This window comes from Vulpes lagopus, chromosome 2 (assembly GCF_018345385.1).
Source record: "Vulpes lagopus strain Blue_001 chromosome 2, ASM1834538v1, whole genome shotgun sequence".
NCBI classification, from domain to species: domain Eukaryota; kingdom Metazoa; phylum Chordata; class Mammalia; order Carnivora; family Canidae; genus Vulpes; species Vulpes lagopus.
Window position 1 is genome coordinate 66,749,760 of NC_054825.1, and position 24,865 is coordinate 66,774,624.

General features: G+C 38.1%; 2 protein-coding genes and 1 non-coding gene across 3 annotated transcripts in view; 2 read left to right on the forward strand and 1 right to left on the reverse strand.

Annotated features, from left to right (window-relative positions):
• The window catches only part of SHC4 (SHC adaptor protein 4), a 127,713-nt gene that overhangs the window by 58,217 nt on the left and 44,631 nt on the right, over nucleotides 1-24,865 (forward strand). Inside the window, exons 3-5 of the mRNA XM_041745191.1 lie at nucleotides 10,013-10,076; nucleotides 13,245-13,364; nucleotides 23,356-23,409. Coding sequence (XP_041601125.1) covers nucleotides 10,013-10,076; nucleotides 13,245-13,364; nucleotides 23,356-23,409 — 238 coding nt within the window. The remainder of the gene's footprint in view (nucleotides 1-10,012; nucleotides 10,077-13,244; nucleotides 13,365-23,355; nucleotides 23,410-24,865) is intronic.
• Nucleotides 11,700-11,804, forward strand: LOC121485902. Its single transcript, XR_005986408.1, has one exon. It is a non-coding gene; the product is annotated as a U6 spliceosomal RNA (small nuclear RNA).
• Nucleotides 18,493-20,243, reverse strand: EID1 (EP300 interacting inhibitor of differentiation 1). The gene has a single exon (XM_041745192.1). It carries the CDS (start codon nucleotides 20,165-20,167, stop codon nucleotides 19,592-19,594), a length of 576 nt encoding a protein of 191 aa, XP_041601126.1. The 5' UTR covers nucleotides 20,168-20,243; the 3' UTR covers nucleotides 18,493-19,591.

Consider the following 24,865-nt stretch of genomic DNA (forward strand, 5'->3'; position numbering starts at 1 on the left):
CTTTCATTGAAGAGAGAGCCTGTGACTTTCTGGAGTCTCAAATCTCTGAAAAAAAAATTAATAACCACTTTCTTTGTATTCTTTTCTTTGTTTATTGTGGTAAAATAAACATAACATAAAATGTGCCATCTTAACCATTTTTAAGTGTACAGTTCAGTGCTATTAAATACATTCATTTTGTCATGCAGCCATCACCACCAGCCAACCCCATAATTCTTTTCATCTTGCAAAACTGTAACTCTGTACCCATTAAACAATAACACCCTAGTCCCTCTTAACCCCAAGCCCTGGCTACCACCATTCTACTTTCCATCTTTATGAATTTGACTACTGTAAATACCTCAGGTAAGTAGAAATGTGTAGTAGTTAGATGTTTGTGACTGGTATATTTCATTTAACATGTTATAGCATATTTCAGGATTTCCTTACTTTTCAAGGTTAACTAATATTCCGTTGCCTGTATATACCACATTTTGCTTATCCAATCATCCATTGGTGGACATTTAGGTGGCTTCCGTGTTTCAGCTATTATGAATAATGCTGCTATGAACAGAGATGTACAATATCACCACTTTTTAAAAGCAAGTTCATAAGCCCAAGTTCCTCTTTTTTTCTTTTGAGCAGAATTATATATTAAGAGATTTTCAGAATCTGTAATGCTGCTAAGCCTTGACTGACTGTAATATTCCTTTTTAAAAATTAAGATATAAATGACATACAATATTATATTAATTGCAGGCGTACAGCATAGTGATTTGACATTTGTGTTCATTGTGAAATGATCAGCACAATAAGTCTAGCTACCACCTGCCACTATACAAAGTTAATACAGTATTATTGACTAGAGAGCGTATGCTGCCCATGCTGTGCATTGCATCTCATGACTATTTTATAATTGAGATTTGTGTATCTTGATCCCCTTCACTCATTTTGCCCCTGTCCCAATGCCTTCTCCTCTGGCAATCAGTCAATGGTTTCAGGACATACAGATTTTACACACGTATACACATACACACGTATACACTAGTCTGTGCTCTGTATCTATGAGTCTGGGTTTCTTTTGTTGTTTTTTAGATTCCCTATATAAGTGAAATCATGCAGTATTTGCCTTTACTCTCTAAACTTGTTTCACTTAGCATTATACCCTCAAGCTCTGTCCATGTTGTCACAAATGGCAAGATTTCATTATTTTTATGGCTGAGTATTATTTCATAGTGTACACACATGCACACACACACACATCTTCTTTATCCATTTGTCCATTGATGGATACTTAGGTTGTTTCCATATCTTGATTATTGTAAATAGTGCTGCAATGAACCTAGGGTGCATATATGTCTTTTTAAGTCAGTGTTTTTGTTTTCTTCTGATGGAAACCCAGTAGTGGATTTGCTGGGTCACATGGTATTTCTATTTTAAATTTTTTGAGAAACTCTATACTGTTTTCCGTAGTGGCTGCATCAATTTACATTCCCAACAACAGTGTACAAGGATTCCCTTCTCTCCGTATCCTTGCCAGTAATTCTTATTTCTTGTCTTTTTGAAAGTAGCCATTCTAAAGGATGTGAAGTGATATCTCATTATGGTTTTGATTTGCATTTCCTTGATGGTGAGTGATGTTGAGCATCTATTCCTGTGTCTGTTGGCCATCTGTATGTCTTCTTTGAAAATTGTTTATTCAGATCCTTTGCCCATTTTTTAAAAATTATTTACTTATTCATAGAGACACACAGAGAGAGGCAGAGACACACGCAGAGGGAGAAGCAGGCTCCATGCAGGGAGCCCAACACGGACTCGATCTGGGGTCTCCAGGACCATACCCTAGGCTGCAGGCGGCGCTAAACCACTGCGCCACCGGGGCTGCCCCGCCCATTTTTAAATTAGATTATTTTTTGTTATGTGTCATATGAGTTCTTTATATTTTGGATATTAACCTATTATTAGCATATGATTTGTAAATACCTTGTCCCGTTTAGAAGGTTGTTTTTTCATTTTGTTGATGGTTTTTCACTGTGCGGAAGCTTTTAATTTTATGTAGTCCCATTTGTTTATTTTTACTTTTGTTTCTCTTGCCTTTGGTGTCAGATCTAAAAAGAGGGTGTTAAGATTGATGTCAAGGAGCTTATATTTTCTTATAATAATTTTATAGTTTCAGGTCTTACATTCCAACTTTTAATCCATTTTGAATTAATTTTTGCTTATGCTCTAAGATAGTGGTCTGGTTTCATTCCTTCACATGAGACTGTCCAGTTTTCCCAGCACCATTTATTGAAAAACCCATCCTTTCTCCATTATATATTCTTCCCCCTTTGTCATAAATTAATTGATCATATATTCATATGTTTATTTCCAGCTCTCTATTCTGTTTCATTGATCTATATGTATGTTTCTTATGCCAGTACCTCACTGTTGTGATTACTATAGCTTTGTAGTATAGTTTGAAATCAGGAAGCATGATATCTCCAGCTTTGTTTTTCTTTCTCAGGATTGCTTGGCAATTCAGGGTCTTTGTGGTACTACATAAACTTTAAGAATTACTTGTTCTAGGGGCACCTGGGTAGCTCAGTTGTTAAGCATTAGACTCTTGGTTTCAGCTCAGGTCATGATCTCATGGGTCAAGAGATGGAGCCTGCACTGGGCTCTGCATTCTGTCTGTTTGAGATTCTCTGCCTTTCCTTCTGCCCCTTCTCCAACTTGTACATGTGTGTGTATGTGTGTGTTCTTTCTCTCTTTCCAAAACCAATCAATCAATCAATCAATCAATCTAAAAAAGAATTATTTGTTCTAGTTTTGTGGAAAATGCCACTGGTATTTTGATAGGGATTGCATTGAATGTGTAGATTGCTTTGGGTACTATGGACATTTTAACAACATTAATTTTTCCAGTATGTGAGCATTGAATATCTTTCCATTTATGTGTGTTTTCTTCTGTTTCTTTCATCACAGTCTTACACTTTTTAGCATACAGGTCTTTCACCTTCTTGGTTAAATTTATTCCTAGATAAATAATAGTGAAAGGGAATATAAAGGAAGGGAGAAGAAATGTTGGGAAATATCAGGAAGGGAGACAGAACATAAAGACTCCTAACTCGGGGAAACGAACTAGGGGTGGTGGAAGGGGGGAGGAGGGCGGGTGTTGGAGGGGAATGGGTGACGGGCACTGAGGTGGACACTTGACGGGATGAGCACTGGGTGTTTTTCTGTATGTTGGTAAATTGAACACCAATAAAAATTAAAAAAAAATAAATTTATTCCTAGATATTCTTTTTGGTATGATTGCAAATGGGATTGTTTTTTCTTTTTGTGTTTTTATTTTAATTCCAGTAAATTAACATACAGTGTTATATTAGTTTCAGATGTACAATATAGTGATTCAGTGCTTCCATACAACACCCACTGCTCATCACAGCAAGTGCACTCCTTCATTCCCATCACCTATTTCATTCATCCCCCCCCACTCACCTTCCCTCTGGTAACCATCAATTTGTTCTGTATAGTTGAGAATCTGTTTCTTGGTTTGTCTTTTTCCCTTTGCTTATTTTGTTTCTTAAATTCCACATATGACTGAAATCATATAGTATTTGTCTTTCTCTGACTGACTTATTTCACTTAGCATAATCTCTAGCTCCATCCATGTCATTGCGAATGTCAAGATCTCATTCTTTTTGTGGCTGAATAATATTTCATTATATATATAACTTCCACATCTTCTTTATATATTCATCAGGCAATGGACACTTGGGCTGCTTCCATATTTTGGCTATTTTAAATAATGCCACAGTAAACATAGGGGTACATGTATCCTTTGAATTATTATTTTTGTATCCTTTGGGTAAATACCTCCTAGTGCAATTGCTGGATCATAAGGTAGTTCCATTTTTAACTTTTGGAGGAGCCTCTATACTGTTTTCCACAATGGCTACACCGGTTCAGTTCGCATTCCCATCAACAGTGCACAAGGGTTCCTTTTTCTCAACAGCCTCATCAACACCTGTTGTTTCTTGTGTTGTTGATTGTAGGGGTTTGTTTTCCTTTCTCTTTTTTGATAGTTCATTATTAGTACATAGAAATGCAACAGATTTCTATATATTAATTTTGTATCCTACAACTTTACTGAATTAATTTATTAATCCTAACATTTTCTTGGTGGAGTCTTTAGGGTTTTCTATGTAGTATCATGTCATCTATAAATAGTGATAGTTTTACTTCTTCCTTTCCAGTTTAGATGCCTTTTATTTCTTTTTTTATTATTATCTTTTGCCTAATTGCTCTGTCTGGGACTTCCAGTACTATCTTGAATAAAAGTGGGGAGAGAGGGCATCCTTGTCTTGTTCCTGATCTTAGAAGAAAAGTTTTCATATTTTCACCACTGAGGATGATATTAGCTGTGGGTTTGTCATATATGGCCTTTATTATGTTAAGGTATATTTTCTCTATACCCAATTTGTTGACAGTTTTTAAAATCATAAATGGGCGTTAAATTTTGTGAAATACTTTTTTTTTGCATCTATTGAGATAATATGGTTTCTATCCTTCATTTTGTTAATGTGGAGTGTCATGTTGATTGCAGATGTTGAACCATCTTTACATCCTGGAGTAGATCTCACTTGATCATGATATATGATCCTTTAAATGTATTGTTGAATTGGCTTGCTAATGTTTTTTTAACAAGGATTTTTACATCGATGTTCATCAAGGATACTGGCCTCTGATTTTCCTTTTTTGTGGTGTCCCAGACTTTAAAATTTAGAGTGAGTATACCCATGCATACATGAGAATGTTTGCCCACATGGGCATACAGCTGGGCTCTGGATGCTCTTTTTTTCCATGAGGAGAGAACAGCCAGTGTAGAGAATGTAGTGTCTGGGAAAGGGCAGGGGTCATCCATTTGAGATTTTTCTGGAATTGATCCCTGCCACTCTGCCTTATTCTCTTGCTAGTTTACTCCAGACACATTAGAGTAAGGATTAGGCAAAAAGGAAACCTTCATTTGTTGGGGAGAGTGGACAAGGGAAGGTCTGATATTCTTTTCCTGGTCCTGAGAGTGTGAGATGCCTTCCTTTCCATGCACCTACCAGTATGGTCACAGAATGAGTGTAGGTTTTGAATTCAGACCTGGATTTGTATTATGTTCCTCCCACCATCTGCATTATTTGGAAGCAGTTATTTAAATTCTTTGAACTTTAGTTTCCACATTTGTAAAGTGGGTATAAAATAGCTATCTTGAAATGATATTGTTTATTTTTTAAAATTTATTAGACATCTGGTTTATTTAAACATGACACCTACTGAAGACAGAGTTAACAGAGCTCATGGAGTAGGGGGAAAAACCCTATCCAGCACTGCTTCACTGCAGATTTCCTGGGGACAAAATTTATGCATTCTGTACTATAGTCTCACCCTAAAGCATCCACATGTGCTTGATATTGACTTGAATAGGAGATGAGAAACTTTCTCTACACTCAACTCAGCAAGGACATTAGTGATGAAACTTTGAGAAACATTCTTAGGCACAGGAAATAGCACTGCCTGTAGTGAGAATCTTTGATAATCAAAGAAAAGAATGTCACTAAATATAATCTTACAAATAAGCAGGAAAATACACTTTTGCCAATGGACTGTTTTACGTATCAGGAAAAATGTCACAATGAGATTTCTATGAAATTAAAACACTAATTGGGGATCCCTGGGTGGCGCAGCGGTTTGGCGCCTGCCTTTGGCCCAGGGCGCGATCCTGGAGACCCGGGATCGAATCCCACGTCAGGCTCCCGGTGCATGGAGCCTGCTTTTCCCTCTGCCTGTGTCTCTGCTTCTCTCTCTCTCTGTATGACTATCTTAAATAAATAATAATAATAATAAAAAAATTTAAAACACTAATTGTTATACTCAACTTCTAATCTATTCTGAAGTTATTTTGTGGAATTAAAACTCAGAGAAAAAGAAAACTGATTTAACCTAAATGGAACTTAGGGGAGAAATGCAGGACTAATATGGAATAGTGGCTGTACTTCTTTGATTACACATTTAAAAAATATCAAACATTGTCAGCCAAATTTTATTAAAAGAAAAAGCATCAGATCACCATTATAATTCAAGAACCAAGTCTAAATATGCACTTGGCAATAAAGCACATTTGAGTATGGAGTGAAAAAGTTTTCTCCAAAACCACCAAATGTATCCTCTCCAAATACCCAAATGATCCACTTCTGCAGCTCTTTTGTCGAGTGGAATCATAAAGAACTAAAGATTTAAATGACATTGTTTTTTTTTTTAAAGATTTTATTTATTTATTCATGAGAGACACAGAGAGAGAGATAGAGACAGGGAGACAGAGACATATGCAGAGGGAGAAGCAGGCTCCATGCAAGGAGCCCGACGTGGGACTCGATTCTGGGACTCAGAGATCACCCCCTCAGCCAAAGTCAGAGGCTCAACCGCTAAGCCACCTAGGTGTCCCTTAAATGACATTGTTAAGAATAAATGAGATGATGTACATAAGGTACTTAGTACTGGGCCTGGCCATCTCAATAGGAGCCATTCCTTTTAAAACCTAGGCTCCCTTAAGGAGGGAACATGATGAAATGAGCACTGGGTGTTACAGTGTATGTCGGCAAATTAAATTTAAATTAAAACAACAACAACAACAACAAAAACAAATCCAGGCTCCCTGCAGTGGCATTGTGTATTATTCTAAAGGTAGGGATTTCTATTTTGAAAGTGTTGCTAAATCGATAAAGATTTTTCTTATGAAACTTTGGGGAAATAAAATAAGCAAGTCTACCAAATGAACTGAAAAAATAAATCTGGATTTAGCAGCCATAAAGATGGGAAGAGTTAAAGGCTAAGGTGAGGTGAGAAAAAGATACAAATAAAGAAAATCATTTATTATCTGTAACATGAACATTGCCACATTTCTCTGTGGGTGTTGACAAAAAGAGAGAAAGCTGTATCCCTCCCTCACTGGGACATCTTTGACATGCCCTCACATTTTCATAGCAGATAAGCAAAACTCTTGCTGAAGAACTTACTTTGCATTCTTTTAATATTTTAAAAGATTTCTTATTCAGTCAACTGCACAGTGAAGGGAAAACATTATTTAGAGCTAAATATTGATAGAATAAAAATAGAGAACAAACCACACACAAAAAACACATAAACCAAGTCATTGTTTATAAGCTCTTTGTAAAAAACAAAAAACAAAAAACAAAAAACCTCTTTGTATATCACTATTTATTGACAATTAATTTTATGTAGCTGCTACCAAGGTGTGTATACCATTCCAAGTTCTACTTTTCCACCTACTCATTTATATAGACCCTTATTTCTATAGTCTTCAAACTTAACATTCCAAGTGGAAATACTTATATGATACATTTTATGCCTATATCACAAGCTATGGAGTTGGTTTTTTTACTCTAAAATGTTTATTCTACTACATACTCCATGCTATTTCAATACAAAATCTCCTCATTTTGTCAAAAGCCCTGACAAAGGTGAAGAGATTTATCGTCTTTCACCAAATCACTCTCTAGGAAAACAGTATAAATGCTAATCAGGCCCCCAGGAATGGATAAGTACGTCTGAAGTGGACTCTTTCCCATCTTCCCCAACAGTGCCTTTGTAATTTTTTTTTTTTTTCTAACTTAATGTGAGTAAAGTGAGTGTCTCATAGTTGTTTTAATTTTCAATTTTAAAATTATAATGAATGTGAACATTTTCCTGTTTTTAAAAACTGAACTATTTCTATCTCTTTTGTATGAATTATCTAATCCGGGGGTTGGCAAACTATGGCCCTTCAGCTAAATATAGCCAGCTGCCTGCTTTTAGAAATAGAGTTTTATTGGAACATAGCCATGCTCATTTGTTTGCATATTGTCTAATGCTGCTTTTGAGTTATAATGGCAGAGTTGAGTAGTTGTAACAGAGGAAAGTCTAAAATATTTATCGCCCTTTACAGAAAAAGTTTTCAGTCTAATCCTATCTCCGAGCTTTTATCCACTCTTGTTCTTCCACACTTTATTCTCCAGCAATATCAAAGTACTTGTAGTTCCCCTCAGATCATGATAATTTATATTTTCCTGTCTTTACGCCTGCTCCTCCTTCTGTCTGGAATTTCCAAACTCCACTCTGCCAGGAAGCTTCATCCTTCCAAACGGTCCTCGAGAGGTACTCATGCTATAAAGCACTCCCTTTAATTCCCATTTACAACTTTACTTTTTGCTGGACGATATTGCCTGTATGAGAATAAAAAAAAAAAAAAAAAAAAACAATGCCTGAGAAAGCACTTTGTAAAACTACAAGGTGCTATAAAAAAGTAACAACTAATAATAACTGTTGTTATACTTGGCAGCATCAATGCCCACCTTTGTTTCTACTTTTATTTCAAACCATTTACAAGGGGCTTTTTTAGACGAAAGCACCCCAGTTTGCTCTCATGGAGTAAAGGATCTGATAATACCTTTTATATAATCCCTCTTTATTAGCTATCAACAACATAGGTGCTTGAACTAGCTATTTTGGCAACGCCAGAGGCTAATTCAGATTTATTATTATGTGTCTCATCAATTCTTGAATAATCATTAAGATGACTCAAACATTAATCAACCAACCAAATAGCCAAACTCTCTGAGCAGTCCTGTTTCATCCAGAGAACAAAGGTTGGAATCCAACAGAAACTATAAATATAAAACCCTGAGAAAATATGCCAAACCAAAAAGCCATTCTGTGTTTTGGTTACAGGTAATTATGCAAAAATCAGACAATAGAATACATTGGAGAAGAGTTTCATATACCAGAAAAAGAAAAAAGGACTCTGAACTAAAACTAAAACACACACTATAAATCTAAAACTATGCCCAGAATTTTTGGGAATTCTACTTATCTTTCCAAACTGTCTTCTAGAAGAACACTGAGACTTAAATCTGCAGTAATGCACCTTTATCTATATAGCTGTATCTGTACTATATATAGATGGAGAGATTTCTTTAGTGGGTCTGCATTCCTCTGAATGTTCCTTCCTTCCTTTAGTAATCAAAAATACCTCAAAGAAAATATTTTTCATGAAATATGTATAAAAATTATAATGCAATGCTGCACGTGCGCATATGTGTGTGTACTAATTCAGTTTACTAATTTAAGCAATGATCTCCAGTGAATCCAGGAAAGAGCTTAGAGATGTGCTTTGTGAAATGTTTAATATATGTGTTGAAAGCCACAAGGTTATGGTTCAGATTACACTGAGTGAAAGCTCCGGCTGTTGTGAATGCTGAGTTCCAGAGACAAAAGCTCTTAGTTATAACTGCATTTCTGGAGTGGAGGGCGCCAGTTCATTCACCACTTCCATTAAGGACCGACTTCATATATTCGTGGTGCCTTTCTCTCAGGAAGTACAGTGCAGAGTAAGGGCAAAAAAATAAATAAATAAAATAAGCAAAGGAGGAAATTTATTATTGATTTTCAGTTCTTCTGCGGAATTACGTGAAAGCTCAATGACTTGTCCCAGTATCTCAGTCAATAAAGCTCCATTTGAGACCACCTTGAAGTTCAATTCTCTCCCCATCCTTTTAAACTTCCCCTACTGTCAGATTCTTTTGTATTTCATTGTCTTTGGTGCTGAGAAACTAGGAAGCTTTTTATTCATAACACCACAGGGAGGATTTTGCTGAAAGTAAAACTGAATTATCCTCAGACAACAAAGTTCTACCCCTCTTTTTTGGCTCAAAATCAAACCTGAAAATCAAGGAAAAAAGAGATCAAGAAGGTGAATAGTAGGACTCCTTATTGTAAAGTGGCTTTGTTGCTCTCCTTTGCTTATTTTTTTGTTGCTGGGTTTCTGGGAGTTTACGGCAGAGGGACAAGGTACAATGCTTTATCCTGTGGGAATAGGGGAAGATCATTTATGTCAGACTCTCCATTATATGTGTGCACATTTTATCTGTAACACTTGCTAGCATTTATTGACCATTCACTGCATGTTAGTATGCTAAGTCTTTCTATGGTTTCTGTTCTGTAGGGAAGCAATAAGTCGCCTGTGTGAAGCCGTCTCTGGGGCAAATGGAGCCATTAAAAAGAGAAAGGTAAATATCAGTGTGGTTTTCTTGTTTTATGTTTTTCTAAACATAAAAGAGAATATCAAAATAGTTGTTAGTTCATTCTACCCAATGAGCTGAAGTCCAGGATGGCCTTTATCAGTTGGCATGACACCAGAAATGCACTGAAAGTTGTTCTTGTCTCTCCAATATTTCTGACTTGCCTGACACTGTCTGAAATGGTGATGCCTTGAGCCACAGAATGAAGAAAGCACCTGGGTTTCAAGTCAAAAAGTCTGGGTTCCAGTCCTGCGTGTTTACTTACCTTTGAAGTATCTCATCTCTCTCTAAGACCCCATCCTTGTTCCTGTAAAGTTAAGTTGAACCAGATGACCGGTGTGGTTCCTTCCAATTTCATTATTTTATAATGTATCTATTCTGCATTTTAACATTTTAGAATTTTTAGACTCCTTGGCCTATTTTCAAATGGAAATGTGGGTGCTGGTAGAGGTGAGATAATAACCCATGAGTGGAAGGCACTGCTCATGCTTGAAAGAAAACATAAGATTTGGTGTTGCATAGACTTGGATTTAACCCTAGAACATTTATTGCTTTGGAATGTCCAAAGGGGAGGTGCAAAGGGCCTTAAGATAACTATGGATATCATGGAATTATAGGTTGTTTAAGAGAGAAAGAATTTTTAGAGATCTTCCAGTCTAGCCCTCTTATTTTGCCAGCTACTAGACTGGCTCATAGGAGATCTGTCTTGAGTAACTTGGATGATGATGGTAACAGCCAGCTATAGAAGCCAGGTATTTAGATTTCCAGCTTAGTGCTTTATTTTCATACCACCCTGCCTCATTCTTTATTATTCTTCATTATTTTGTATAGGGCTAATCCAGTGTCACCCAGAGTGACTCAGATGAGCCACAAGGCATAGAAAACCACTGATAAGTAGCCTTTGAATTCTATTAGAGCTCCCTATTTACTAGTTTCTTTGATGAAACCTATGGCTCCAAAGTAGCCCCTGGCCTCCTCCTGCCTCTGTAATGTCTGCAAATAGGATGCTTTTACTGGATGATCCCAACAAACAGGCTCACTCATTTAAGACTTTCTCATTTCAAAAATGGGGAGCTCATACCCCAAAACAAAATAAAACAAAGCAGGTTATCTTTCCAAAAAAGTACACATGGAAGGAAAAAAAATTCAGTTAATTTCCTTTGATATCTAACATTTATTGCATACTTAATACATTCCAGGAACTCTTCTATGCGCTGTATATTTTTATGCTTTTTTCCCTTCCAATTTAAAAAATTATGGTAAAATATGCATAACATAAAATTTACCATTTTAACCATTTTTAAGTGTACAGCTCAGTGATATTATATACATTCACATTATTGTGCAACCATCGCCGCTACCCGTCTCCATAACTCTTTTCACTTTGTAAAACTGAAACTCTATACACATTAAACAATGACTGCACTCCCTGATTTCTCCAGCCCTGACGGCCACCATTCTACTTGCTGTCTCTATGATTTTGACTACTCTAAGTCCCTCATGTAAGTGGAATCATAGTATTTTTTTTTTTTTTGTGACTGGGCTATTCCACTGCACTTAATGTCCTCAAGATTCATCCATGCTGTAGCATGTGTTAGGATTTCCTCCCATGTTCGTTTTGGCAGCACATGTACTAAAATTGGAATGATACGGAGAAGATTAGCATGGCCCCTGCACAAAGATGACTTGCAAATTCATGAAGCATTCCATATTTTCATAACTGGGTGGTGGGCATTAAAGAGGGCACTTGAAGTAATGAGCACTGGGTGTTGTACACAACTGATGAGTCACTTAATTCTACCTCTGAAACTAATAATACAGTATATGTTAATTAAATTGAATTTAAAGAAAAAAAAAGGAATTTCCTCCCTTTTTAAGAGAATAATATTCCATGGTATGTATGTACCATGCTTTGCTTATCTATTCTTCTGTTGATGGACACTTGGATTGTTTCCATGTTTTAGGTGTTATGAATAATGCTTCTAGGAACATGGATATATAACTACCTATTCAAGTCCCTGCTTTCAGTTCTTTTGAGTATATAACAAGTGGGAGGATTGCTGGATTATTTGGTAATACTACTTTTAATTTTTTGAGGAACTGGGAACTGCCATACTGTTTTCCATAGCAGTTGTACTATGGTATGCTCCTGCCATTAGTGCACAGGATTTCTATTTCTCCACATCCTTTCCACCATTTGTTATTTTCTATTGTTATTTCTGCTTTTGTTTTCTATTAGTTTTAGTTATCTAGATTTTCTATTTCTTCATCATTAAGTCTTGGTAGGTTTAATGTTTCTAGGAATTTGTTTCATCTAGGTCATTCAGTTTGTTGATATGCAATTGTTCATAGCACTCTTTTATAATCCTTTTTGTTTCTGTTGAGTTGGTAGTTAGATCTCCATCTTACTTTTGTTCCTGATTTTAGTGATTTGGGTCGTCTTTCTTTCTTTCTTTCTTAGTTCATTTGGCTAAAGATTGGTCAATTTTGTTGATCTTTTAAAGAACTAATTTTTGGTTTCATTGATTTTCTCTATTGTTTTTCTAGTCTCTCTAGTCATTGATCTCTGCTCTAATCTTCCTTGCTTCTACTAGCTTTGGGTTTAGTTTGTTCTTTTTTTTTTTTTTTAATTCCTTAAGTTGTAAAGTTAGGTTCTTGAATTGAGAGTTTTCATCCTTTTTAATGTTAGTATTTATAATTATAAATTTTCTCCTTAGCACCACCTTCCCTGTGTCCCATACATTTGGTATGTCTCATAGTACTTTTTTTAATGATCACAAAAAAACCTACACCAGCTCTTTTTTTTTTTTTTTTTTTTCTTTTTTGATTCTGGTGTTCAAAGGGACCGGAAAGTTCAGCTAGCCCAAACTCTCACCGGAATTCCTTTTATATAAAGCAGATCCCTTCTCCCAACACTTGGGATGTACGAAAAAGGTTCGAGGGCTCAGATTTCACTACTTATTAAAGAATTTGCTTCATTCCGTTTTTAAAAACTGTTCATTAAAAAAATAGCATTCCGTCTCATTTAATTTGTTTAAAGTAAAGTAAAATAGAGAGGAAGAGCATGTGTTTTGACCCATTTTTAACACATAAAAACATTCATATTATTTTGTAACAAAACCCTTAACTTAGAGTGTTGTTTTGCTATTTTTAAAGCCTCCAGTTAAGTTCCTATCAACAGTTCTTGGCAAAAGTAATCTTCAGTTTTCGGGAATGAATATTAAACTGACCATCTCAACATGCAGCCTCACATTGATGAATATTGACAACCAACAGGTAAGATCACGAATGTCATTTATAGTTTAACATATCATGTTTTTTCTAGAAGAGTCTGGGCACAATAAAGAAAATAAAATTTCAGACAGAGTGTGCCTAAAATTTAATAAGGCACAAGGGGAAAAAAATCTGCCAAGGATTTATGCATGACAATAATTAGAACGACAGTATTATTAACCCGTCATGGCATTTAACTGCTTGCATACTTGCCCCTACCTAATTGGCTTTGTAATAGGAACTAAGGTGCAAATAACATTGTAAATACCATTTGGCAAGTTGTTTATTACTGTCCATCAGTGCTCCCCAAAGGGAAAGCAATTCCATTTTCAGAACTAACAGACTGTGTTGGATGAGGGTGCAAATGAAGGACAGAGGGGCGGGGTGATGTTAGGGTTAATATTCTAGCTAATTGAAATTTAAGCATAAAACATTTTCTTCCAACTCTTAAGGTTGAAATGCTTTGTAAAATGTTATAACATAAACACAGTTTCTTTGATGATTTATGATACCATGGTATATATGCCTGAGTTCTCATTGTGAACCTTATTTCTCAAAGAACAGCATGGTGGAAGCAAATATAAAAGATATACAGGCCCTGGACTAAATGTGTACCTTATAAACTAGGGCACTGTTTGACTTGCTTTTTATGTTTTAAGCTAAATTCCCTGTATCAGGTTATTTATGTGTGTTAGAGTCTATTTTTTTTCTTGGTCTAATATGTTGTGATTCAAGGTTCTTAATATTTAAGGTTTTCCTCTCTGGATTGTTGTTGATCAAGGACACCTGGAAGATTTAATGTGTAACTGGCTGAGATAAAACACTATGGGGGCTGCCTGGGTGGCTCAGTGGTTGGGCGTCTGCCTTCAGTGGTTGGGCGTCTGCCTTCAGCTTAGGTCGTGATCCTGGGGGTCCTGCGATCAAGTCCCACATCAGGCTCTCCATGGGGAGCCTGCTTCTCCCTCAGCCTATGTCTCTGCCTCTCTCTCTGTGTCTCTCATGAATACAAACAAACAAACAAAACCACTATGGGGCTTTGAGGTCACAGCATAGGTTGAAATCCTGGCTCTGCCACTAACCAGCAATTTACTCTACCACTCAATTTTCCCTGTCAGTGAAATGAGATAATACTACCTATTCACAGAGTTTCTGAGAGAGTGGATTTTTTAAATTATTATTCCTATTTTGTTTTGTTTTTTAATTTTTATTTATGTATTTTTTATACATTTATTTTTTATTGGTGTTCAATTTGCCAACATATAGAACAACACCCAGTGGTCATCCCATCAAGTGCCCCCCTCAGTGCCTGTCACCCAGTCACCCCCACCCCCCGCCCACCTCCCTTTCTACCACCCCTAGTTTGTTTCCCAGAGTTAGGAGTCTCTCATGTTCTGTCTCCCTTTCTGATATTTCCCACTCATTTTTTTGAGAGAGTGGATTTACCAGTAGTATATGTCTCATTGGGTTATTTAGGGGATTCAGTAAGATCATCAATGTAAATCACTTAGCACAGTGCCAGTCTCCCAGTACCAACTGTTATTTACTCAACCATTTTTCCTATTTCCTTGAGACATTTTCATAAACTAGTCATAAACAGGGAAAGCATATTTTAAAACATAAAATTATGAAATTTTCAGTAACATATAAGTACAGCTATATACATTTTGACTCTGATATTTTTGCCAAAAAAAATCACTTGCTGTTCTGAGGGCTGCTTTATCTTCTAAGTTCAAAAGCAGAATAAGGGGCAGCCCACGTGGCTCAGTGGTTTAGCGCCACCTTCAGCCCAGGGCCTGATCCTAGAGACCGGGATCGAGTCCCATGTCCAGCTCCCTGCATGGAGCCTGCTTCTCCCTCTGCCTGTGTCTCTCTGCCTGTCTCTCTCTCTCTCTCTGTCATGAATAAGTAAATGAGCTCTTTAAAAAAAAAAAAAGCAGAATAAAATATATTGCTTACACAGTAGTATAAAACACCATAGAGGAAAACGGTTAATCTGAAATAGTTCAAAACAAATTCGTGTCTAGTTGGGCCCTGATTGGTTATACAAGAGAGGTAGTACCATTGGTATAATGACAGCAGAACATTTGAGGCTGTGCTTTGAAGATGCAAGTCTAGGTGGAAGGTGAAACAATCATTCAGTCTTTCAGATGCTTTGCTCTTAAGACATTTGTAAATGGAAAATTTATTTTTAGTTTTCATCCACGTGCATGGTACCAGGAGTGCTTATTGCCTTAGTATGAGTGAGATTCATTGAGTATAGAAGCACTTGAATTATCTCATAATTTTGAAGGAGAGGAAGAGTAGGCAAATCTACAGCCATCATGGTGACAGCCTTATGTGCAGAATATAACAAGCACTTTAAAAAATGATACTTTCTATGGAGTGACTGAAGGAATGTGGAATTTAGGAAGAATAGAGTTGTGGTGTGTAAGGGTAGGGGGCATAGTTTATTCTCATTTGTTTCTCTCCTTCTACAATTTTTCCAGGCTACTGCTATTAGAGGGGGGTATTGTGACATGCCCATCATCGTTTTGGCAGAATAGAAGTAGGGACAGTGGGCATGAGTGGCTTCCACTACCAGTAGTTGTAGCAGTGAGTGCCTCTGGAAGTGAGACATCTTTTCTGTATTGGTGGCGTGGAATGGGGTTATGTTCAGCCCACTGCTGGAGTGAAGACTGAAGTTAGGATCTCATTGATCTCAGACCCAGGTGTTGATTTTTAAGAATAATTTTGAATCATTCTGCAGGCCTAGTAGGAATGGCTTGGTGGTGGTGGGGTATAAAAAAAGATGTGTCACTGTGGATGCTTCAACTCAAGAAGCTTTATAAATCCCATCAAAAGGGCATGTAACATGTTCAAGGTATGAAGGCAGCAGAGAATCAACCGTATAGATAGATGTACATGAGAAAATGATCTAGTAATTAAATTCTCCTTAAAGACAGCTACCCTTTGAAGTTCTAAGATAAATACCAGGAAATACTAATGCCTCCCCTCATGCTTCTAAGATATATTTTGGACTGAAAACATAAACAGTTTCAAGTTAATAGATACATTCATAGATGACAGAGTACTTATGGGTCAGTTCACATTCATCTTCAGCCACTGAAAACAACTTCAAGAATATAACCATTCACAGAAATGGTCTTTCAGATCATTCCCAGAAAATGTCCTTTCGAAAGAACTTCAGAGGCAGAGAATGAAATTATATTAAACATAATGATTGCAATTTTAAAAATTTACCATATTTTGGGATGGAAGATACATTTTGGAAAGGCAAGTTTTAAGGATTTTTATATACTCAATTTAAAAATCCAAGCAGACTTCCTTGATATACTTTAATATGTTAGGGACTTAAGCAAAAATGTCAGTCTCAAAAAAAAAAAAAAAAAAAAAAGTCAGTCTCAGTAGCTGCTCCTCCCACTATTCTTTACTCATATCTACAATCCTACTACCAAGTCTAACAGGTGGTAAAATTTTACCGAGAAGGGTAATAAAGAGATAAAGAAAGTAAAATAGGCAGAAAATGGAGACATTTTTCAGTCTTTATGAAGAGAGGCAACTTCAAATATATAGAGGCCAGACAGGTAATGCTAACTGTCCAGGTGCAAGAAAAACAATGGTGCAAGCATAATGATATATGGTGAGTGCCACTTGGCTTCCACGTTGGGGAGACAACACTGGGAAACATGGCAGTACAATACCTTCTCTATATAAAGGGGAATTGGATGCTTTTTCCCACATAACTATAGGTCAAGGGCTGCCAGATCTTCAACTTTTGGGGGAAAAAAATGGAAATCTGGGAGTTTTGCTGTCTCTGGATTATGAGATGTTGCTCTTTAATTAAAAATGAAAATTTCAAGCATGAGTTAAACAAAATAGATGTGTCCTTAGGGCAGCCAGGGTAGGACAGTCTGCTCTAATAAAAATGTATATGAAAAGATCCAGAAAACTATGCCCCATCACCCCACATACTCATAAGCTTTTTAAGGTTTCCTTTCCCCTGTTCACAAAGTAAGGGCCAGAATCTCTCTAGAACTCTGTTCTTTATTTCCCATTAACCCAGATTTGAACTAGGTCACCTCATTCCAGTGTTAGCTTTAACCTTTAAAAGAAACACAAGCGATTTTATGCTTCTAAAATGGGTGTTAAAATGTTATTATTTTCTCTCTTTAGTAAATACAAACAAGTATTAATTTCAGTGGTCTCTCAGATTACTGCCTATTTTTCTAAGACCTACCATCAGAGGGGTCCACTGTGGAGTCTTGGTCCTTCTCAAAATGAGCCTTCAAACCCAACAGGGAGTAGTTTTCTTTTCCTCTCCTCTTGCTCCCTACTCAGTCCCAGAGACGAACCTAATCACAATTCCTGGTTGGAAGATCAGTTTTTTTCCTGACACCTCTATCTGGAAGTACACGCTACTGGTTAGTTATTTGTGTGTTGGCATCCTTTGCCCCACTCCCACATTCAGTTAATTCACATCATACAAGCAATAATCAGACTCATCTAGCTGCAGCTACAAGCTGTTTGAAAATGCAATGAAAGTAAGGCATTGGAGAAGCAGGATTAGGATGGTAAGTGCTAACATCTCGCTTATTATTGTCCCATCTACCTATCCTCCTCCTCACCAAGCTAGTGTTTCAGTAACTATGGTCACCCTCGCCAGTCCTCTACTTTATGGAAAAGGACCCTCCCACCCCCATAAGAGGCAAGATGACTGTAACTGAGGCTGAGCTGTGGTATTGTACTGGATGTGTCCTTTAGTGCCATAAGGAGCAGCAACATCCAGTACCTTTTTATTGACCATCAGACCTACTAATATACTGTTTTATTGGGCACAGCTTTCTGACAGAATTACTACTATTCTTATACAACTTCAGAACCTTAATAACCACAGCAACATGCTAATAGGACAGGTTTTCTCAGGCTGGCAAGTTCTTTCATAGGAATTTGCCAAGTTTAATATCCACAAGTTAATTTATAAATCAGTTATTTGAAGCTGGAGCACTTTCCCATATAGTGGTTAAATCTGAATCATAAAGTGGTTTCAATGATAAGATAAAATAGCACAATACAATAAAATATAGTGTTTAGATAAAGTATGGGAACAATATTCTTGGCCAAACAAACAAAATACACAGAACAAGAAATTTTATTATCTCGAATGCTGGTGCATAACCAATGACAAGCGTAATTAGAGGAGGAGACAGAGGGAAACTTCAGATACTGAGGTGGATTTCTGGGCAGGTTTTAAAACCTTTAAGGGTTGAGGGCATAATTGTTCAGTCTTTCTTTTTGGATGTACGGCTTTCCTTTTACTTGACATTTTCACTTTAACAGTTCTTATATTATGAAGTTCAACCAAAGTCCTTCACCTGTAAGTTAAATGAAAAACAGAGAGCAAGTAAAACAACTTCTCTAGTATGTAAGAGTATCAGAAATAATCTGTTCTTTCACATACATTTTAATGTCTAACTTGGAAATTACGGATGTCTTAATTTTTGAGTTTTAAAAATGGCAAGACAAATTTTCTTGAATTATAGATCATAGTAGCTTTATAAATGATCAAGATACATGTACAAACAAAATTTCAGATGCTCTTGAAAACATTTTGAGATAGATCACACATGATACATATTTCTTCTTGGGCTTATCTTTTTGGGATAGTGAAGAATACCCATTTTTTTTTTTTTTTTTTTTTTACACTAACAATTTAGCCTTTAAACACTGGCTTGGACAGACCACAAAGTGGAACCTCCAGAGTTCTCTCAGTAGGCTTTCAGTCCAAACGATTCAGACATCTTGTGTCCTAAATTGGATGTTACTACTTTTTCTCACGTAATTGGTATCAGTGGGGGTCTTGTACTGGCAGTTTGTCTTGGTCATAACTTATTCTTGCAAAACCATTCCTTATAGTGAAATATGAAAGGTTATTTTCCCCAATGCAAGGAAAATAACCGGGATCAGTAACAAAGTCTAAGCGGCAGGTGTTTCAGGAACATTCTTGAAAACAGATTTCCACAGTCCTGGTAGGTTTCTTCTTCGTCTCCAACAATGCTTTCCTAAGAGCGCAGTCACTGCCCTATTCTACTCTGCACAACAACAACAACAATTTTCTTTGAAGATCGACTTTTTTCCTTGGCACCGTTACTATCTATCTGGAATGAGCCCAAAAGACCGTGGAATGTCGGGTCTCTCCTCAAGTAGCTTCCTCCTCTTTGAACAGCATGGAATCACTCTCTGTCAATAATCTCATCACAGCCGAGTTCTTCGGTCAGGCGATTGACAACCATAAGGGAAAAAAGCTCTTCGATAAAAGCCAACTGATCGAACGGGGTCTTCTCGTAATGCATTTGAAACCCGCCATCCAGGGCTGCTTCTCTGGCTCTGGATGTTCTCAGAAACATCTTGTTGGCTTCCTCCAGCGCCGCGGATACTCTGTAGCCGGCACCACTCAGTTGCTCCTCTTCCGGATAATCGTAGTCGTCCTCCCAGTCATCAAACTCCTCACCCTCGTCCTCGCTCTCGAAGTCAGGGCCGGCGAGCTGGCCCGGCTGCTCCCCCGGGCTGGGCCGGTGAGCAAGGCCTCGTTCCCCCTGCGGCTCCGCCATTGGCTGGGCCGCCTCCTCCTCCATTGGGCCTTCCTCCTCCAGCTGCGGCTGGGCCCCGTGGCGGGAGGGGTTCGGGGAGGGCTCCCGGCTCCCGCCGCCTACCTCCATCTGCGGAAGGTCACCCTCGCCGGGCATCACATCCATCTGCAGGTCATTGCTCTCTTCATACAGCTCGGACAGCTCGCTCATCTCCGACATCGTACTCGCGGCGCAACCTCTAGCCAGGCGTCCCTGCAGACGGAGCTACGCGGCCGGGCGCTTCTGCGCGTGCGCCAACGCCGCGCGCCTGCGTGACCCCGTGCGTCTGCGCGACCCCAGACGCCGCCTCCCGGGGGCCCGTCGGGCGGGGGGTGCTGACTCCTGCGGCGGGAGGGGCTCCCGTTGGCCGTGCGTTCCTACTGCTTAGCTAGGCCCTGCGTTTAGGCGAGTCGCCTTATCCTCGCTTTGCTTAACCGTCCCGCTCCTTACGGTGCTGTAAACTTGGAGATACTTTACGTGGCCTCTGTTACGACGTTTCAGCCTCCCCCCTGCTCCCTCCCCCTCTCTCCCCCTCCTTCCCCCTCCCTCCTTCCTCCTCCCCCTCTATCCCTCTCCCTCCCCCTCTCCCCTTTCCTCTCCCCCTCTCTCCTCCTCCCTCCCTCCTTCCCCCTCTCCCTTCCCCTTGTCCCCCTCCCTCCCCCTCGCTTCCTCCCCTCCTCCCCCTCCCTCCTCCCCCCTCCCCCCTCCCCTCCCCCCCTCCCTCCTCCCCCTCCCTCCTCCCCCCTCCCCCTCCCTCCTCCCCCTCCCTCCTCCCCCTCCCCCCTCCCCCTCCCTCCTCCCCCCTCCCCATCCCTCCTCCCCTTCCCTCCCCTAGACCCTCGCATCTGCACCTGTCGTCTGTGCGCAGGGCTCCCGCATCCACACCGCCAAATCACAGTGTTCTCAACCACAGACCAACATACTATGAACTGATCCATTCAGCTCTACTTCTGTTTCCCCCATTAAAAAAAAAAAAAAATTAAATTCACAAACATATTATCTATCTTCTTAGCTACACGCTGAAGCAGTACTTGACTCTATTTCCACAGGAGGTTAACTGTCGTCAGTTTCAGTGTGTATTCTTTAAATCCTTTTCCTTTGCATTTGTCCTTTTCCTTTACAGCCTGTGCAAAAATCTTGTTCTGTGTGTGGGTTTTTTTGTTTTGTTTTGTTTTTGCATGTCTTACGTAACTGTCTTCAGATTACAAAACAAAAAGCCCCTCTGCAATGTCTTGAAGGTTTAGCTTTGTTGGTGTGCGCAGATGAGTGGTGGTGGTGGTGGTGGTGGTGGTGTGTGTGTTTATAGCATTTCATTTGTATAGCTATACGGTTGTTGACCTAACTTTGCACGCAAAATTTCCGATTTTTCAATATTATAAACTATGGGTTTCTCTAGAATAAATAACCTAGAAGTGGGAAGGCATAATTGTGGGGTATGCATACTTTAGTTTTTAATTCATGCTCTCAAACTGCCTCCCAAGATTGCTGTACAAATGTAGCCTGTCCTCGGCAGTGTTTGAGAATATCTGTATCCTTGCCGCACATAGTTTTGTTGAGCAATTTTATCAATTTAATGACATCTTGTTTTATTTTCCATAGCCTTGATTTCTTGGAAATTGGGTATTTTTCAGTGTGCTTATTGAACATTTGTGTTATTTATGAAAATTAACTGCTCTTATGTTTGGTTTATTTCTTTTTCTTATAGACTTGTAGGAATTTCTTACAAACTAAATGAATACTTTGTCTTACATGTTGCAAATAGATTCTCCCTGCCTGTTATTTGTCCTGTTTCAGGGGTCTTTTCTGGTGACAAAAGTTTTAAAATGTGTTTAATTAATTAAAATTTTAATTAATTAAAATGTGTTGATTTATTTTTAGTAATCACTCATAACTGAAATATAAACATAGGAAAGTACGCAAGTTGTAAATGTGCACCTTGGTTATCACAAAACGGACATATTTTTGTAACCACTACCCAGATTGAGAAATACCATTTGCAGAATCCCAGAAAACCATTTGCTCTCTCTCTTTTTTTTTTTTTTTGCCCCATTATTACCACCATCCTCATTTCAAACAGAATAAAACATTTTTTGCCTGGTTTTGAACTTTATGTAAATTAAACCATGCAGTGTATATTTTTTGTGTCTAGCTTCTTTTGCCCAAGAAATATGTTTTTTCGCTACATAGCAGTCCATTTTTGAATATCACAGTACTCATCATTGGGATTGTTTCCACTTTGGGGATATTACAAAGAAAGAAAAAATTATCTTTCTTGAGAAGTTCTTTGATGCACGTATTTATACAATCCCATTAGAATGCATCTAAGAATAAAATTGTCCATCTTATCAAATCAATAAGCAGAATCCTATGTAGATTAGGTTAAACAATTCTGAAGATGAGATTAGCCAACTGATGCAGTTGATATTTTCAGTGACCCTTCAAAACAGCATGACAGATACGTCTCTATAAATTGGTCATAGGGCAGCCTTGGTGGCCCAGCAGTTTAGCGCCGCCTTCCGCCCAGGGTGTGATCCTGGAGACCCAGGAAGGAGTCCCACTCCCTGCATGGAGCCTCCTTCTCCCTCTGCCTGTGTCTCTGCCTTTCTCTCTCTCTGTGTCTCTCATGAATAAATAAATAAAATCTAAATAAATAAATATGTCATTATGCTGTGGTTTCCAAATAAGCAAGTCTAAAATCTCAAATGAAGGAGATGGTCTTCTGACATTAATGCAGTTCACATGGATAACTTCATATTGAGGATCTTAATGTTAGTGCCTTAGTTTGTGTTTGGTGGTGAATGACTGAAATCCAATTCAAGCTAACTTATATAAAAATAAGTAAATATAAAAAATGCATAAAAAGATAAAGAGGGATGGTTAGTTGAAGTGATGGAACAGATGTTACCATCAGATTTTTAAATATTTTTAACTCTCGACTCTGATATTCCCCAGAGGGAAAGCTTTATTTTTCCATTAGGCTTTTCCCACATGGCAGCAAAAGATGGCTCCCAGAAGATTTGGACTTAAACTAAGGCCCTAATGGCAGAGAGAAGTGCAATCCTTCCTGTTGCCCATTTCAGTTCCTCCCCGTGATACTGATTGGCTTTGCTGTATCCAGAGGGGATGGTATTTTCTGATGGGTGAACCCTGGATCACATGTCCAGCCATAAGGAGAGTGTCAGTGAGATGGGCATGTCAAACCTACTTGAACCTCAGGAGATTCTTACAGATTATGGATACAGTAGTTTCCAAAGGGATGCTGAGCAGGCAAAAACAAAACATGCAAATGTATGTCCATTACTATTAGATTGTGTGTAACTAGGCATAATTAATCTGCAGCATTATACATGTTTGTTTGTATTTTACAGATTATTGCAAATCATCATATGCAATCTATTTCTTTTGCCTCTGGAGGAGATCCTGTAAGTATGGATTCATAAAAGTTATTTTTATAATAGTTAAAAGAGCTTCCATGTAAAGCATGTTAGCCATGATGTATCTTTTCCAATGTTTTATTATGATTTGTGAATAGCCATGTACAATACAAAATTTGGTCTTGATAAAATATTTTCTGTTACTGATTTTTTAAAATATTTGGATTCATAGATGAGCTATCAGTATTCCATCGTGTTGTGAGTCATGGAGTTCTCATCTGAGACTCTTCTTGTAGATAACATCTAAGTCATGAAAAACAAATATGTCATACATGTGTTGCCAGTCCCCTCTCAGCATTTTTCTTAACACAGAGTTCCAGGTAGATCCTATTAAGCAATTGGATTTGTCATATGAGGGGAAGCCTGGTTGCCATTCTGGCTGTCAACCAAGGCAATTAAGTCTAATCTAAAATGGGCATCCAGGTTTGCAGAGGCTCATGGAAGGAACACTTAGCTGGCAGGAGAGAATTTCAGTTCCTTCCTCCATAGAGGCCACGGGATGCTCATTTCCCATGAACTGTGGGAGACTGAGCAAGTGCTCGCTCTCCCAGCCTACTTTACAGAGTGGAGGGTCATTTCCTGACTCCCTACTCTGTCACTTCTGAACCAGATTTAAAGGAGAGATGCAGTGAAGGCTTAGGAAGCCTGTGACTGACCAAGAAACAGATCTGTTTGAACTGAGGGAGTAGAAGGAGGAATTTGCTGCTCCATGACATTGGGATGTTTTTCTTCTCCCTGCAAACATATAGAGGCTAAAAGAGGACCGACTTTGATTTTCATAAGGGTTGAACAGCAGTAAAGTCAAGAAGACGTATGGGGGGGGGGGGGAACAAATGTAGGCCTTATTATAATTGACAATGTATTATCTTCTTTTCTGCTGAGCATTTATTATTAAAGACTGTATCCTTCAGAAACGAGGCAATAAAATCCACTATAACAGTTTTTTTTTTCTTCCCTATCCACTACATTTAGTTTCTCACTTCCAACTCAGGAATAAAATGGAGGGTCATGGTGATAGGACATATAACTCAGAAACCTAAGAGAGAAGTATGGAACCGTAGTAAAAACTAAATCTGGTGGCTGATGTGCCTGCAAAGTTTTGACCTCTATGCTAAATATTTAAAAGGAAAAATTATTGTCTATCCTAAAAGGAAATAATGTTCTGAAGTTACTCTGCTATAATCATTGCTTGCCTTACTGGCATCTAAAGTGAGCAACTTTCTTCACTTGATTGTTGATGTAACTTTTTTATGTCTGAAATATATACTTAAATACTATTTAATTACCCTATTCTTTAAAACATTTGAATAATAACTTGTCTTCACATTGGCTACCAGGGACTCAAAATATTCAAGCATGTCAAACCTAAACACCCTGTCTCTAGAACTTATTTGAAGCATATGGAAGAAAAGCAGTATTTATAGGACTTCAAATCATTGTTTTT

What these genes read in the sequence shown, in the direction of transcription:
- EID1 (XM_041745192.1), bottom strand. Translation starts at nt 20,167, where the DNA reads ATGTCGGAGATGAGCGAGCTGTCCGAGCTGTATGAAGAGAGCAATGAC.